At 37.0% G+C, this 17,968-nt stretch overlaps 1 protein-coding gene across 1 annotated transcript in view; it reads left to right on the top strand.

The window, feature by feature from the left end:
- scn5lab (sodium channel, voltage gated, type V-like, alpha b) overlaps positions 1-17,968 on the top strand; it is a 242,756-nt gene that overhangs the window by 93,661 nt on the left and 131,127 nt on the right. The window contains exons 13-14 of the mRNA XM_060922428.1: positions 6,647-6,746; positions 16,637-16,875. Coding sequence (XP_060778411.1) covers positions 6,647-6,746; positions 16,637-16,875 — 339 coding nt within the window. The remainder of the gene's footprint in view (positions 1-6,646; positions 6,747-16,636; positions 16,876-17,968) is intronic.

Genomic DNA, 17,968 nt, shown 5'->3' with positions numbered 1-17,968 from the left:
TTGGTAAGTACCAGAAAAGACACCAGACCATCAAAGCCATGTTCCCCAAACTGTTGCCACAATCTTAGAAGCATGCAATTGTATAAAATGTCTTTGTATGCTGTAGCATTACAATTTCCCTTCACTGGAACTAACAGGTTCAAACCTGTTCAAGCATGACAATGCTCCTATGCACAAAGCAAAGTTGATACAGACATGGTTTGCCAAGGTTGGTGTGGAAGAATTCAAGTGTCCTGCACAGAGCCCTGATCTCAATTCGACTGATCACCTTTGGGATGAACTTGAATGCCGACTGCACCCTAGGCCTCCTTGCCTAAAGTTAGTGCCTCACCTCACTAATGCTTTTGCGGTCTTGTTCGAAAGCCTTCCCAGAAAAATGGAGATTATTATAACAGCAAATGTTGACTAAATCTGGAATGGGATGTTCAGAAAACAGTGCATGTGATGGTCAGGTGTCCACAAACCTTTGGCCAAATAGTGTACTGTATCTTAGAAGATTAAAATGTAAATAAAAAGATTTCCATGTTGTCTTTGGTGATTTTTTTATGTTTAAAGTTGATGTGCGTTGTAAAGTACTACATTGCCCTGCCAAAAAAAGTCACACACTCTAATATTTTGTTGGACCGCCTTTAGTTTTGATTATGACATGTATTCACTGTGGCATTGTTTTAACAACATTATACAATGTCAAAACATTTATTTTCAACCAGAGTTGCATTAATTTTTCACTGAGATCTTGTCTTGATAATGGGAGAGTCGAACAACTCCCTAAAGTCTTCTCCAGAACATCCCAAAGATTCTCAATGGGGTTAAGGTCAGGACTCTGTGTTGGCCAACTCATGTGTGAAAATTATTCCTCATGCTTCCTGAACCACTCTTTCACAATCTGAGCTCTAATTTTATGCCCATGCCATCAGAGAAGAAAAAAAATCCATTGATGTGATAATCTAGTCATTCAGTACATTCTGGTCAACAGCTGACTTCATTTTATTGCCACATAACATTGCTGAGCCTCAACCTGAACAACTGAAGCAACCACAGATCATAACACAGTACAGTGTTATTGTACAGTGGCCACTATGCGTGATGGATGCATCACTTCATGAGCTTCCCTTCTTACCCTGGCACATCCTTCATTCTGGAATAGAGTAAATCCGGACTCATCAGACCACACAACCTTTTTCCATTGCTGCAGAGTCCAATCTTTATGTTCCCTAGCAAATTGAAGCCTTTTCTCCTGATTAATCTCATTAACAAGTGGTTTTCTTATGGCCACACCAGCTGTTTAGTCCCAATCCTGTGAGTTCTCATCACATTGTGAGTGTGGAAATGCTCTTAATTTTACTATTAAACATAGCTATGAGTTGTACTGTTTATATATATATATATATATATATATATATATATATATATATATATATATATATATATATATACAACCCCAATTCCAAGAAAGTTGGGATGCTGTGTAAAACATAAATACAAACAGAATACGATAATTTGCAAATCTTGAAAACCCTATATTTCATTGACAGTAGTACAAAGACAACATATCAAATGTTGAAAATGATAAATTTTACTGTTTTTAAAAATATATATGCTCATTTTGAATTTGATGTCAGCAACGCATTTCAAAAAAGTTGGGACGGGACATGTTTACCACTTTGTTGCATCACCTCTACTTTTAACAATACTCTGTAAACGTTTGGGAACTGAGGAGACCAACTGCTGTAGTTTTGAAAGGGAAATGTTGTCCCATTCTTGCCTGATATACAATTTCAGTTGCTCAACAGTTCGGGGTCTCCTTTGTCATATTTTGCACTTCATACTGCGCCAAATGTTTTAAATGGGAGACAGATCTGGACTGCAGGCAGGCCAGTTTAGCATCTGGACTCTTTTACTGTGGAGCCATGCAGTTTTAATATGTGCAGAAAGCGGTTTGGCATTGCCTTGCTGAAAGAAGGAAGGCCTTCCCTGAAAAAGATTTTGTCTGGATGGCAGCATATTGCTCTGAAACGTGTATATATCATTCAGCATTAATGATGCCTCCCAGATGTACAAGCTATCCCTGTCATGTGCACTAATGCACCCTCATACCATCACAGATGCTGGCTTTTGAACTGTGCACCTATAACAAGCTGGATGGTCCCTCTCCTCTTTAGCCTGAAGGACGTGGGGTCCATGATTTCTCAAAATAATTTCTATTTTTGATTCGTCAGACCTTGGGACAATTTTCCACTTCGCCTCAGTCCATCATAAAAGAGCTCAGGCCCAGAGAAGGTGGCGGTGTTTCTGGATATTGTTTATATCTGGTTTTAACTTGCATTTGTGGATGCAATAATGTTTTTCCAGATGATGGTTTTCTGAAGTGTTCTTGAGCCCATACAATGATTTCCACTACAGACGCGTGTCTGCTTTTAATGCAGTGTCTCCTGAGGGCCTGAAGATCACAGGCACCCAATGTCAGTTTTCAGCCTTGTCTCTTGCATACAGAGATTTCTCCAGATTCTCTGAATCTTTTGATGATATTATGTGCCATAGATGATGTGAGCCCCAAATTCTTTGCAATTTTACATTGAGGAATGTTATTCTTAAATTGTTGCATTGTTTGCCCACGAAATCTTTCACAGAGCGGTGAAACCCTCCCCATCTTTACTTCTGAGAGACTCTGCCTCTCTGGAATGCTCTTTTTATACACAGTCATGTTACTGACCTGTTGCCAATTAACCAAATTATTATTATTATTTTTAGCATGACACAACTTTTACAGTCTTTTGTTGCCCCTCTCCCAACTTTTCTGAAACGTGTTACTGACATCAAATTCAAAATGAGCATATATTTTTCAAAAAACAATAACATTTCTTAGTTTCAACATTTGATATGTTGTCTTTGTACTATTTTCAATGAAATATAGGGTTTCCATGATTTGCATATCTTCACATTCTGTTTTTATTTATGTTTTACACGGTGTCTCAACATTTTTGGAATTGGGGTTTTATATATATATATATATATATATATATATATATATATATATATATATATATATATATACATACACACATACATTACGATTCGACTTCACCAAGTATTTATGTGATCTCTGATCATGGGTCAGTCAGGATCTTTTACCAACCACATTTTTTCCACGAAGGTGATGGTTCACCACTATCCTTCCCAGTTTTAATGTGTTGGACAGTTCGTAACCCAATTCCAGTCATTTCCGCAACCTCCTTAGTTGTTTTCTTTGCTTGATACAGGTCAATAATTTGACCCATCTGAAACAGTAACATCATTTCCACAACCACAGGATACGTCTTCTGACATATTTTTTTTAAAGAAATGAGAAGCTCCTCACTGCATCAGTTAGGGTTAAAATAATTGTTGCCAGCTGAAACACATTAATCACTGCAGTAATTATCCAATCAAAGGCTCTTAAGTATTTGCTTAATTAAATCAAAATGCTGACTTTTTGGCCAGGTAGTGTATATCATTAGCAGAAAAATCCAATTTTGACCAAAACATTTTTTTTTTCTTGATTTTTGGCTGTTTCACACAATTTAGCCACAGCGACATCTGAAGGGTTTTCAGAGACTGTCACACACTTTGTCAGTAACAGCCCTTGACATTTGACCAAATTTAAATTTACAATCTCCAAATTTCCCATAAGTGGTTTGGTCACATTGATATGAACTAGAAAAGAAGAATAAAAGCTTCATTTAGCTCTTTAGCTTGGGGAAAGACCAGGATACAGTACATTGTTGAGAATGCATTCTCAGGCATGTATACATTTCCAGAAATGCAAACAGACTTTATATTTCCCTCTCTGAGGTGGTAAACAAAATTCCAAATTTCTTTGATGGCTAAAAACTATTAAAAATTGAAGGACAATAGAGGTGAGACTTTAATGGTTTTGTTAATAAATTGGGATTTATTGACCTCCATTAAGAGCATTGTGAATCTGACATTACTGCAAATAAAAGTAGAGAATTGATGAGACCTTTGTGGCTTTGACAATACTTTAATTGTATGGTTGATGTCCATTAGCAGGATTGTGAAACTAGGTCTACTACAAATAGATTTAGGTAACTGCTTTTGAATATATAGACAATATTTAAAGTCATAATTGATGTGACAGTTGATCTGTTTTTACTGCAAACACGCCTGTATTGAGACACCGAATTTTGAACTCAAACTGCAGTATAAATGAATGCATAGAGAGTATGACCAGCTTTTCCAAGGAAACAAAAGCCTCCTTAATTGCAATTAACTGAGCATATGATTGAGTTAAAGCAATAATATATATCATTGCTTTAACTCAATCATATATAATACATAATATATACATAATCATATATATAATAACAGAATAAAATTCATCTGATTAAACTACTAAAGTAAGTGCAGACAGTATTTTGAAAGAATTAGAAAGGACATGTCCTAATGCATAACGCATCTAATTTGCCAAGCAGGATTTTCCATGAAGGTGTTTGGTGATAGATAGATAGATAGATGGATGGATGGATGGATGGATGGATGGATGCCAGTGAGTAGAATGTTAACTTATAGTACTGGTTTTGGATAGGTCTTGATTTTTAATTTTTTTTTAAAGGAGAACTGAAGTCATTTTTAAACTTGCTTTATTTCTTAATTAACGTGTTATTCAATTACGTTTTTGGTTTTAGTAACCTTATATTGTGACTTGTATTGGCAACTAATTGCAATTAAATATTATACTTATCAGCCTATTCGTTTTTTAGCTATGTTGAATGTAAGTCGTTTGGTCCACGGCAGGCGTCGCTTATCCACGCGATCATCATGAGACTTGTGCAAGACTTCGAAATGTGAAGTGTCAGCCAGGTGTCAGTGCTGCCATTTTGAAAACTGTTTTCCAAACGAAATATTGCACAAAAACGAGTTTAAATGACAATTACTGCCAAATTTTCCTGTAGGGCAGTACAGTGGTGTAGTGGTTAGCACTGTTGCCTCACAGCAAGAAGGTTCTGGGTTTGAGCCCAGCAGCCAACGGGGGCCTTTCTGTGTGGAGTTTGCATGTTCTCCCCGTGTCTGTGTGGGTTTCCTCCGGGTGCTCCGGTTTCCCCCACAGTCCAAAGACATGCAGTTAGGTTAACATGGGATGGCCTTGGGCTGAAGTGCCCAAGAGTGGCGGCGCGCATGTATGCAGTGGTTTTGCTCTTCTATGATGAACTAAATTTCGTTGTACATTTGTGCAGTGACAATAAAGGCATTCTGTTGCTACCAAAACAAACAAAACTTCCAGCTTGATTACGTCAGCATTCGAAAGAGGGCGCATGAGTCTTTTGACAATGTTGGCAGATGTTAGTCACTTTGATTTCCACTGTACATTTTACTTCTGTTCTACGATGTCTCGCACAGGTCTCAGCGAATCTCGTTTACGGCCATCGCTTTGACATATGGACTGATATATTACAGAGCATATTTCACTCATAACTTGCTATAGCAGTGACAAAATAGCTATCAAAAATGCATTCCTATATTTAATAAAATGAGATAAATAGAATTTTGATAATAACAAATTTTCCTTCAGTTCTCCTTTAATATTCATTTAAAAAGCATTGATGCGAGGGATTTGAAGTTGCTCTTTCTGCAAAGAAAAAGTCTTGAATGGCTCACAGGTTAATCAGGAGCTCTCAGGAGACCTGACAACCTCATCCCTATCTGATAGAAATGAGCCGGGGGAGGGAGTGAGGATACACTGTTGTCTTGGCGATGCAGCCATGGTAACATAGCAACAGTTGAATAGGAGTTGTGGAGTCTCGTCGCACACACATTGTTTTCCCTCTTGCTCAACACACACACACACACACACACACACACACACACACACACACACACACACACACACACACACACACACAGGAGAAAGGACCACTTTTTTTTCCCTCTAAAATAGCATGCGTGGGCGTTCTCGTTGCCAGTGACAAAGTGACTTTGCGTCATACCTTTGATTACCTGGGGTCAAATAAATTTGAAATAATCAGTGAGTCCCTGCTTAAAACAAGGCCTAATATAATTGCTAGTGAAACTCTTACAATTAATCAAAGATACCCACAGTGTTACTGTATGGTTATTATTGGTTTAAAAAAAATAGAAGAATTAGAAGAAGCTATTTACAGATTTCTTGTATACTTCTGTAACACACACACACACACACACACACACACACACACACACACACACTTACTTTACAAAGTACGCAGGAGGACTGTTATCAGTAGGATACCTCTCTAATTGACCAGCAGAGCTGTTTGTCATTTTCAGGTTTTTATTTCTTCCTCGATTAAATGGTGCTTGTCTTAAAGCAGAATAATTCATGAACTCATTATAGCTCCGCTGTAGTGTGTAATCCTTTTAAAACAAGCCATCCAAACTGGTCCAAGCTGCATGAATGTGTAACATAATTTTGTAAACTTTGAATTTTATAAATATCATGATTAGAATTGTTGATATAACTGTTTAAAAAGTGACCTATCCAGTTTTCCACAGCCAGCGCTGGTACAAAAAAGTGGCATGGACAGACATTTGTTGTTCTTTTTTTTTAAACTTGTTTTTTTAAACATGTGAATGCCATTCACATGACCATGGTCCCTTTTGCCTTCTACAGGGAACAAACGAGCTGAGCAGTACGCTCCTCCCGCAGCTCTCCCTGGAGGGCCGAGACAGGGCGCTAAGTGCTGCTAGCTACCTCACTGACGCCATGGAGGGTAAGATACGCCGCACAGCTACTTCAGAAACATAGCTCAAGATTGCTTTGTGTGATGTGAAATCTGGAATTTTAAACTACTTCCCAGCATCTCATATTTGTATTGTGTAGCGAGGATGATGACTTATTCAAAGCACAGTTTAACTTTGACATCACTGGACATACTAGTGAACCCATGCTGATCTCACTTATTTTGACAGTGCGAGTGTGCATACTAAACATCTCACCACTGTAGATTTCAAATGTCAGCTCTGCCTTTTGGAGCATGTGAGGACAGAAGGGCACCTCCATCTGCTCCCTCTTAAGGTAGTCCCCTGAGACTCCACTCTCTGTTGTTTTCAAGAGAGAGGTGTTATCCTCCATAAACCAGATTAATCATGAAACGGTCTGTTTGCTGCATCATCAGGACCTCACAAGAGGTCTTTCCCACTATAGCAACACTGCTTTGCTCTTGTACTCTGAGAACCAACTTAAACTAGCTCGCAAATCCACCAGGACGAAGTTATGCCGACAGTGTAGAGAGTTAGTTTACTGCAAAGAAGGTGAGAGCGCTCATTTAATCCATGAACAGGTTTCCTTCTGCTTTACTCTCATAAAAACGTTCACACTCAATCAATATTATCCTGCTTGTGCTCAAAACAGTACCGTATGTGCACACTCAAGATTACGGTTCTAATGAGAAATTAGTATGCATGGATGCTCACATTCATCCTATTTACTGTTCTATACTGTTGAGATTGCCAAATGTTGTCACCAATCAGAATGGGTGAACTCTTCTGACCGACGACTCTCCATTTTTTTTTTTTGAAGCAAACCGCAGGTTAACAGGCCACGTCTTCTAGACACGACCATCATATTGAGCATGTTGGCAAGGAATTTGGAAGATGGACTCGTTTTTTACATGATTAATCTTATTAAACTATCATTTTGGATCTAACCTTGAAGCATTGATCACTGTCTCCCACTCTACTGGTGTAATACTATTAGTTGTGCAAGCTTTAATTATGTTGCTTGTACTTGGGCTTGTGCATTATGTAAAGCTCTTGCCTGCAATTTCACTACCATAAAGTTCTCTTGGGTATTTTGACATAATGAAGAACAACCTTCTAATACAATTAGAAGGCTAAATCAGTAATTGGCAAGTCTTTATCTGCTTATTGGTCTGTTTCATACCATGCCGTATTAATCTGGCACTTGGCAACTAACAGCGGAAAGGAGTTATAGTAATTACAAATGAATCTTTCGAACACTTTCTGAAAATTTCTCACTGTTGCGTTTTTTTTTTCTCGGTTCATACAATATGTCATTGAACAAACCAGAAACACTAAGATTGTCTGGAATGATAAAATTAGCTGTCATCCTTCACTTGTATTCTTCAAGTGTGGTATCTAGTATCTAATAGTTAGCCATCTGAAAACCGCAACTTGACCACTATATCTCAGAGAGCTGTTCAGTGGATTCATTAACACATTAAAACTAAAACTACGGATAAAACTATTTCCCAACAAAATAAACAAATGATATGAATTTCTAGCATAGCACTGTTGAATTCTCAGAAGGTGTTGATTAATTTTCTGTGAGACTGCAGCTCAAACAGCGGCTTCCTGCTACAAGGAAATCACAGGTTTATATTAATGCACTTTTTCTAATATGTTTCTATAGCAACAACTTACATGGAGAGCTGTATGACAGACCTTCACCATTAAAAGATTTAAAACCTGTTTAAAAAACGATACTGTTTGGAGATGTTTATTTAAAGGTGGTATATCATCAGAGGGGAACCTTCAGGGCCTTCAGAGAAGGTCCAAACATATCAGTATTTCAGATGTTATATTTAATTTCTTTCATTATTTAATTTCTTTCATAATTTCATTATAATTCTCTTCTAATTCTAACTTGGCCTCATTTTCTATCAAATTTGCTTCAGAAATCAAAGGATCCTGAAAACATTAAAATCGAGTTATCCAATGAGATGTTTTTGTTTGTTGTCTCGAGGCTGAGAAGAGTTTAGAGCTGGCTCACTTACTGGTTAGGACTTCATTGCTGGGACAGAAGCCCATGGCAGTGTACGGTATGTTTATGTAGGAAGTGACAGATGAAATAACCAATCAGATTTTGATTTATAGTGGGATGGACCAAAAATGTATCGCCCTAGGCCTTCTCGAAGGCCAACGCAAGCTTGACCATGAGTCAGCACCGTCAGTGCAGCAGTGAAGTTACCTTCCAGCCAGTGTAGCGTTCATCAGTAGTGTTAGCAAATGCTAATAAAGTGGTCAAGCCAGTGCTATCTAGAGCAAGTAAGGCTAACAACCGAGAAACTAAGATTTCTGTATTCTTTTCTTCCACACACGCTCGCCACAGTATTTTTCACTCAGACTTAAGTATTCATTTCCATGTGTAATTTACTTAGTTACTTTTAAAATCAACATCGACAACTACAAACAACGGAGCTACCTGGAAACCTGCCGCTAATCCCTTGCAAAATCCTTTGCCCTGTTGCTTTTTTTTTTTTTGGTGTCTGGCCAAGTTTTGGCTGAGCTGAAGTCCCAGCTCTAATAGTAACGGTTTGCTACTGCATATTATACCCCTTTTCCATAAGCTGATACAGTTCTCTGAGGTCTTAATAAAATGTCTGTGACGTGCTTTGGTCAAAATACCACAAGGATAAAGCACCACAGCACCTTCTCACCCTGTTTAAACAGTCCTGTCCTAAATGGCCAATCTGAGTGCCTGTTCCTTTCAATGATAATGACCCACTGCTCACCCCACCCCCAGCCAATCAGGTACCACTTTCCTCATGACTATTCATTCACAAAGGCAGTTCTCTGGCCATGATTGGAGATGCTCAGATGAAGGGGTGGCATCATTCTAATGGACTTGTGACATAGAAAGGGGAGCCATATCTGAACAGCTTATTGAAGCACATGTTTTCTGAAATAGGCAGCCTAAAAGAAACTGACTGGGTGTCTTATTTCAGAATTTGTGGGCTGGCAGGCACTCTAGATATCCAAATATATGTGTACAAGAACTGAAAAAGTGAGTTTTTCATAATATGTCCCCTTTAACATTTTTGGCAAGAGTCTCTAACGTGTCAGTGCTTAACTGTCAGAGCTAAAACTATTGGTTTAAGTTCTGTGCCACAATAATGTCTGCAGGATGGAGGGCTTTGTGGTTTCTCAGTAACATGACAGGCTGCATTCTTTGTATTGTTAACTTCAAAAGAGAGAAAAAAAGACAGGCTGGTGCGGGAACGGCTGTTTATCGGAGTTATAACAGAAACTAACTTGTTTCACGGATGTTCCAAAACACTAAATGTAACGTAAAGGATCAAATTTATGTTAGTGTTGGTAGAATGCTGTGGTACTATATATTAGGGATTAGTCAAGTCAAATCAAGTCAAGTTATTTGTATAGCGCTTTTAACAACAGACATTGTCGCAAAGCAGCTTTACAGAAAATGAAAGACTTTAAACATGAACTAATTTTATCCCTAATCAAAATCTTCAACTTGTGTACTAGATCCCTTATCTACACGACTCTTCAAACAGATAATACCAGAAGCAATCAAACCTCTTCTAAAAATAATAAATCCTTCCCTTAGAATTGGCTATGTACCCAAATCCTTTAAACTAGCAGTTATCAAACCCCTGATTAAAAAACCTGACCTTGACCCCTGTCAGCTGTCCAATTATAGGCCAAAATCAAACCTCTCCTTTATCTCCAATTAGGGATATTATTCAAGATTCAAGAAGTTTGTCATATGCACAGCGGTTCAGACGATGCAGTGAAATTCTCACTTTGCCATTCTCTCTTTACACAAAAACAACACACAGTAATAATTAAAAAAAAAAAACTCAGGGTGCCATCTGTAACCTAATCTATGCTGTACATGGCTTATTAGGAAGTGAAAAGTAGAAAGTTAAATGTGCACAGACCTGGCGATATTGACTGAGGTTTGGGGTTGTTTAAGTTTGGTTTTTTTGGTAACTTGCTGGCATCAAAAATATGGTGTCAGAGTCAGTGGGGCTTTTCTTCAGTTTTCCTTACCAAGAAGTGCCAAGTTTTCCAAAAGCATTGTAACACAAAGATCATTGTTATATGGTAGAGCAAGCAGCACAATGAACACTCTCTCTCCTAGTTAAGATGCTCTTAGAGTTAAGAGGCTTTTGGGAAACCCACCCCCAGAATGATGGAGAATAGTAATAGTTGCATTCATTGAAACCTGTACCCACTTCTGATTGTGTCAAAATTTGTTGCAGACTGAGAATGAAACCTGAGAATGTGTGAAAAAGTATGTGATCCAGACAGTTTTATGTGTGAGCAAAGCAAATCTGTGTGTGAGCAGGAAGCATTTAAATGCACACATGTATATTTGTGCAAAAGTGAAAGAACGTTTTTGAGAAAAGACAGAATCCTGACATTTTATAGGTTGTTATATACCCATTTAAAAGTTTTTACTAACTGATATGAACTAATTAAGTTGTCTCCTGAATTGTTTGAGGCTTAATGTTTGCGAAATATCTGATACAGCTCGGTACTCTTTTTCCGACGCTATACTTCTTCAGACTGAGAAAGTGCTTGTCCACCTACCTGATGTCAAAGTAGAGTGGGTGCAGGAATGTTCTGTCTCTCATATTATTAGACAGCCGGTATTTAATTACTAATATTCTGTGACATGCAGAAATGTGATGCTTTAAAATAGTGGATATTAAAACAATTAGGCTGTACAAAACCTTTAGAATAAATACACATTGAAATACTAGGATAGAGAACAGAGCAAATTCTTGCTAAACCAATGTACAAGTAGAAGACATGAAAAATGAGAGATATGGATATTCATAATCATTTGGACTGAACTGAATATTGGCCAGATTTCTGTCTTATTTTGAGAAGCAGTGATGTATTTAACGGTTGCACATGTCGATTAGCAGTTGAATTGTATATTCAAGATTCCATGTGTACACATGAATTTAACATTTTGACCAAAATCCAGTTTGCAAATGCCTGACTGAGGCTTCAAAAAGCTATTTCGGTTTTCAAAATATAATAAACTTGTGTGTAATATAAATCTCACCTATAAATCCTATGGTCTCCGATTGTGGATTTGTCAGCAGAAAAGTTGCTAACAAAAGGACAAAGAGGGCTAATTTTAGGTGTGCTAGCATGAGAAAATGCCAATCCTCATTATCACTGATACAAAAGCTGACTTGGCAAGACACGGTAAACCCAAGTATAGTACTGAGCATGGCTTGGATTTGTCACATGACTGAACCAATGATAATTGTATTAATTTGCAATAAATCGTATCATTATAGCTTTAGCTGTTACTTATAGTTAAACTGATACAGTATTTAGTCACATGGTTATCACGAAGTTTCTGTTTTTCTTTTTGCTTGCATCCTGATAAAGTGGGCTCATTAGCAGCTGATTATAGTGAGCTATGGTGAGAGTAGTTCCAAAAAAGAAGCTGGAAAATCAAATCTTCGATTTACATTTGTGTTCTGAGCAGAAGTGAGATGGCAACTGTGTTCACTGATTGGTAAATTTCCTTTCGGAGCGGATGAAATGGAGTCTGACAGGGTGGCTGCACTCGCAGTGGAGAATGACACAACCACAAACACATCTGAGGAGTTAGCGCGCACATTAGTCCTCCCAAGTCAAGGAAATGGACGTGCTGTCCGTCTTTATCACATTCCTCATTAGAAACGGATACATCTGCTGCAGCCCACTCTCCCACAACACAGGCCAGCCCACTCAATACAGTATGCTCATATTTTATGTCAAAAATGTTGACCTTTTCTGAGGCTTCATATGCAGTTTGTCATGATTTTGAACATTAGCTAATCAATCATGAATAACTTGCATCATATACTACTGTACGCTAGATAGCATTTACAAGTCCGGAAGCCTTGAGCTAACAATGACGGTTTAAATAAACACATCACACTTTTTTATTAGTTCATAGTTAATTCACAGTAAACAGTTTGTGTTGTGGAAGGTCTGCCAAAAAAAGTTATCACCTACACTGTAACAGCTACGAACAGTCAGGTCCTCAGCAGCTTCCCTTTTTTCTCTCCGATGATGTTAATTAGACAAAAACGTGCACCGTGTCAAAAAACGCAAAAACAAAACGCAAAGGCTCTCCTGTTGCAGAAAACATACTGGTAGCTTCTTCCAGAACTGTTAAATAAACATCTCCTTCCAGAAAGTTTCACCATATCAGCGATGATGTTTCTTCTTTTTTTCCCCATTTTTTTTCTTTTGTAAATAGCACATTCTTAAATTTTTTATGATTAGATTTGTGTCAAACAAGCACATTGATATAAACCAGTGATCAGCTGACACTACAATCAGAGTTGCTGTTATAGAAATTAATCAACACTGTCGAACCAATCAGATTTGAATTCATTATAGTTGTGATATAAGTTATCTTAAATGATGGATGGCATGAAGATAGGCATAACAGATGCTCACTGGCTGTGCTGCAAAAATTGTCCATGCAGACGCTCATCTAAGTTTCCAAATCTGTCATTGCTTAACTCTTGAATATTTTCTATCGTGAATACTATCATTAAAAAGCTTATAATCTCTGCTTTCCAAAGAAATTTATCTCGTTAAGATCTGGGGTGGGTTTCCCAAAAGCCTCTTAACGCTAAGAGCAGCTTAACTAGGAGAGAGAGAGTGTTCATTGTGATGCTTGCTCTACCATTTAATGATGATCTTTGTGCTACAATGCTTTTGGGAAACTCACCCCTGTTCAGTACTTTGGGAGGAACGGCAGGTTGAAGTTGGTACAACAGAATACACTCTCTGCTCGCATGATGTCGGGAAACTGCTGGTGCTTTTTGAGTCATGGGAAAGTGGTCAGGCTCTCTCTCTTCTGATCGGTTTCCAACTGGATTACTCATGAATATCAATCAGATATCTTTTATAAGGATGTTCTCTCGCTCTCACTGTTTCTGATGAAGTATTCAACAAAATTTTTCATCTGATAGTTTTGATGTTATGCTTCATGGGAGACTTTGAAGTGAGTTTTCATAGCTTTACCTACTTATTTTTTCAAATCAAACAGCTTCATGTAAATAAATAACTATTTTAGATTATAACTGGAGTTGTTTTGATGAAAAATATTTACATATTAGTGGGCAGAATGAGATTTTAAAAAAGTGGAGGTCAGAAACGCGAGTGTCAATTTCAGATCAATTAATTGGAATTGTTTATTGGATGTGGATCACAAAGTTTTTTTGAGGTTCGCCTTGAAAGCTGTGAATATTATCATTTATATTCTTTAATATAAACACAAGTAGGTCCTACTTTTGAGAAATACAAAGGCCTACAGAGCACAAAGAGGGTATTAGAAATAATCTTTTATTACTTTTTTACTGAGTGTACCAATTTAACGTTTACCTAATTAGCATAATTAATACTAATTAAATACAAATTTGCATACTTTGTTTTTACTAATTTTTCAAACTTTTTATTGAGTATACAACCATCTACAGTATGTGCCTGCCAATTTCTATGTAAACATCTTGAAAAATATAAAAGTGATTAAGAAAAAAACATTTGATCTCATTTGTTAATGAGGCCCATTTTGGACCATGTTATCCTCATACAGAATATTACGTCAGTTTTCTAAAAATTAAGCCGTTTTTTTTTTTTCCAATCTTTGATTTGTAATATCTCAAGAACAGATAAACATGTTTTAATTCTGGAACAAGTATGTTGTTCAGCATACAATTCTGAATTCAATTAGAGCCATTTCAAGCAATTTGGATTGAATTTGAATTTTCACCTGATATGCTTAATGAAGAGTAGTTTTCTAAAACTAAGTGTTGTTTGCTGTCATGTGATGTCCTAAAACCTTATTAAGTATTATTAAGTAATCAAGGTAAATTCCTATTAAGTATGTCACATTGTGCTTTGTAGCTTATATACAGTACTGTGCAAAAGTTTTAATCCCCTATATTTTTCATACAAACTTTGTTATAGATTTTTATTTTATGACTTTTACACTATCGAGTCACTACAAAAACATTTTAGAGTCCAAATTTTTGTTTTCCAGCACAAAATTAAATGTTACAGAAAAAAAAGTTTGTATCTGAGCAGCATATTACATCAGAGACCACTTTTCAGATTAAAAAAGAAAACATAATGAAGGCTGCTGGGTTTTGGTGCAAAATTAAGAAGCGAGTGTGACAAAGTGTCCAGAAGAACTGTAGCTGGTTCTGCAAGACGCTCAGTAAAACCTACAGCTCACTTCCTTATAAAACTGCACTCACTGTACCTGAGGCTACTATTTTTTTTTAAGCAAAGGGTCGTCCCACACCAAATATTGACTTTGTTTCATTTATTATGGCTTACTGCTGTTTATAGTTTTTTTTATGTTGAAGCATTTAATTTCTTTATTTTTAAGCCATTTTTGGTCTACAGCATTTCTTTACATGTGCCTAAGCCTTTTGCACAGCACTGTACAAAAAGGGAAAGTGTCACATAAGATTACATGCTTATGAGGACGTAAAGCTGAAACTTTTGTGTGATCTTTCCTATTAAAATCAACAACTGAAAAAATGTTAAATATCTGCTGACTCTGGGTTATTGGGTTGGTTTTTTTGTTTTTTTTTTAGTTATTTATAAGTAATCTTAACAAAGTAAGAAGGATATCCGAAGTATTATTTTGTGTTAACTAAATACACTCATACTTACCTGATAAAGCCTTTTATTATTCACTCTAAAGCATATTACCATTACCGTGTGCGCATGTGCAGGTTTACCTTTTGGCATTGTCTTCTTCTTCTTCTTTTGGGTTTTACGGCAGCTGGCATCCACTGTGTTGCATTACTGCCATCTACAAGTTTACCTTTGACCGTACACTGACAGTTACATCATTCTGTCGCTAAACGAACAGCTGATCACACTGAGGTGCTCGCTGACCGCTGATATTTATTGGTTTGGTCCTGCGTTTCCTTTCCTTTGCAACATAACGTCTTTTCTCGCTTTCCATTACTGTAGTCGGTCTTTCACGTTTCATTCGCGTCCTCCATTTTTCTCTCCTGTTTCAAATTTGTATCCCACAATGCCTTGCACGAATGGGGAAAGCCCACCACATGATGCATGACGTAGTATCTTGAATTGGGTCACGGTGAAGCAGGAAAAAATAGCAGAGAATTTAGGGCCACATGAGCCTAATTTCATTAATTGTTCTATTTTTAAAAAAAACTAAAAAAAATTGGAAGTCTGTGATTCGAATTCAGTAGCTTTCAGTCCACTAAACAAAAATAATTGGGTGTCAGGGAAAATTCTTTTTATGACCTACACTTGAAAAATCTGAAAGGCAGTCTACATTTAAGGCATTGGTTCAAGTTGATTTATTGTGGATTTGTCTGAAGTACAGATGGTGTAAACATTGGTTAATGCAGATACTTTTTTTTTTACTTGTTTGGTTCATGATTAAAAATTGTCTACTAATAGTGGCATTAATTTACTGTTATGTTAATTCTGTGATTCATGGTTTGTAAATGTTAACTAATGCTGTAAATAATACTGATTAAGGGAAATTGAGAGGAATCTAGCATTTCATTGCATTACAGCCTCAATAAATGTGTTTTCCATCAATCAGTCTCCTAAATCCAGCCTAATCTCAGTCCTGTTTGGGATAAGAGTAATTGACTGACCATGAAAAGTGAATCAATAATGAAGTGACTGCTCCATTTACTCATGATTTACTGCCTTAAACTGCTGCCAAGCAAGAGACTGTTTGGTATGTCAACTTCAACAAAGCCTTCCATAATTTATACAGTGAGCCAGGGACTTTAACCATTTGTAGACTTTAGGATCTGTTATATGTATAAAACAGTTTAGTAAATGAAACCTGTATGTTATATGTGGACAGAGTTGGAGGAAGCCCATCAAAAGTGTCATCCTTGCTGGTACACATTTGCCCACAAGTACCTGGTGTGGACGTGCTGCCCTAGCTGGCTCAAACTGAAAGAGTGGGTCAAGATCATGGTGATGGATCCATTTCTGGACCTGACAATCACCATCTGCATCGTACTCAACACACTCTTCATGGCCTTGGAGCATTACCCCATGACAGATGACTTCAACAAGATGCTTTCTGTGGGCAACCTGGTGAGTAAGATTTAGTTAGTTTGTTAGAATATTAGCTTAGATAGCAGGGACAGTCATGGCAATGCAGAACAGGATATTTTATTAGATTAGAATGAAAAAAAAAAAACACTGGACAGCTTAAAAATGATGTTTTCTTTGCTGTCCCTGAAAAATGTTTTCACTATGACTTGTCATGATAAAAGGGACATTCTCACCTCACCTGCAGCTTGCTCATTATATCCAGCGCTACAGTTGGTGCAACATGCAAGAGCAGCATTTCTGGAAGTCTGTTGTTCATTATGGAAGACAAAGTGATTGTAGGAGACAGTCTTGTTTCCTTGGGAGACATTTAAAACACACACACACACACACACACACACAATATGTCTGGAAGTAGGGTCAGTGAGGAGAATTTCACTCTCAAACACCTTACTGCTTAGAGAGAATGTATATATAAAATATAAATAGAACTTTTTTTAGTATAAAAATATTTGATGCTATTTTTCAGGATGTAATTGAACATAAAATCTAGTGATTAACATTTTGGGAAATTCCTCTGTAATATCCTCCTGAATAGGGATAGAAATGTACATGTAAAATTTCACAAAAGCAGGTCATGTAGAATTTTTTTTTTAGGAGGCGGGGATTCTGAATATAGAAAAAATATTTTGTGAAAATTGGTTTTAATATACAGTGTGGTTTAATGTCTTTCCATTCTCGTAAGTGGGGTTTGTATGTATATCATAATGACACATAAATTGACATCAGGAAACAAGCATTTCAAGGATAAATGTCTACTTGATTAATGGCCTCATATGCAAAGTTTAAACCCTACTTCAAATTTGCTTCAAAGTTTCAGCTATTGTGCTGGTGGGCAAAAACATTTTTTGTTGAATTTTAAAATTCTCTTTACTTCAGGTTAAGGGAAGGCATGTTATACATGCAATTTATCCAAAAATTAGACTCTTAACTTGTACTAGTATCAGAAAAACTGAGGTACACATGGAGCCGCTGTCTGTGTGATACATTATGCAATGCAAGCAAGCAACATCCATCCATGTCACCATTCCTTTGTTCTCTGCATTACACTCTTGGCGTGTACCTCCTCATGTTG

This window comes from Neoarius graeffei, chromosome 5 (genome assembly GCF_027579695.1).
Source record: "Neoarius graeffei isolate fNeoGra1 chromosome 5, fNeoGra1.pri, whole genome shotgun sequence".
NCBI lineage: Eukaryota > Metazoa > Chordata > Actinopteri > Siluriformes > Ariidae > Neoarius > Neoarius graeffei.
Note: the sequence above shows the minus strand (reverse complement) of the source record. Positions and strands in the feature narration are given on the sequence as shown.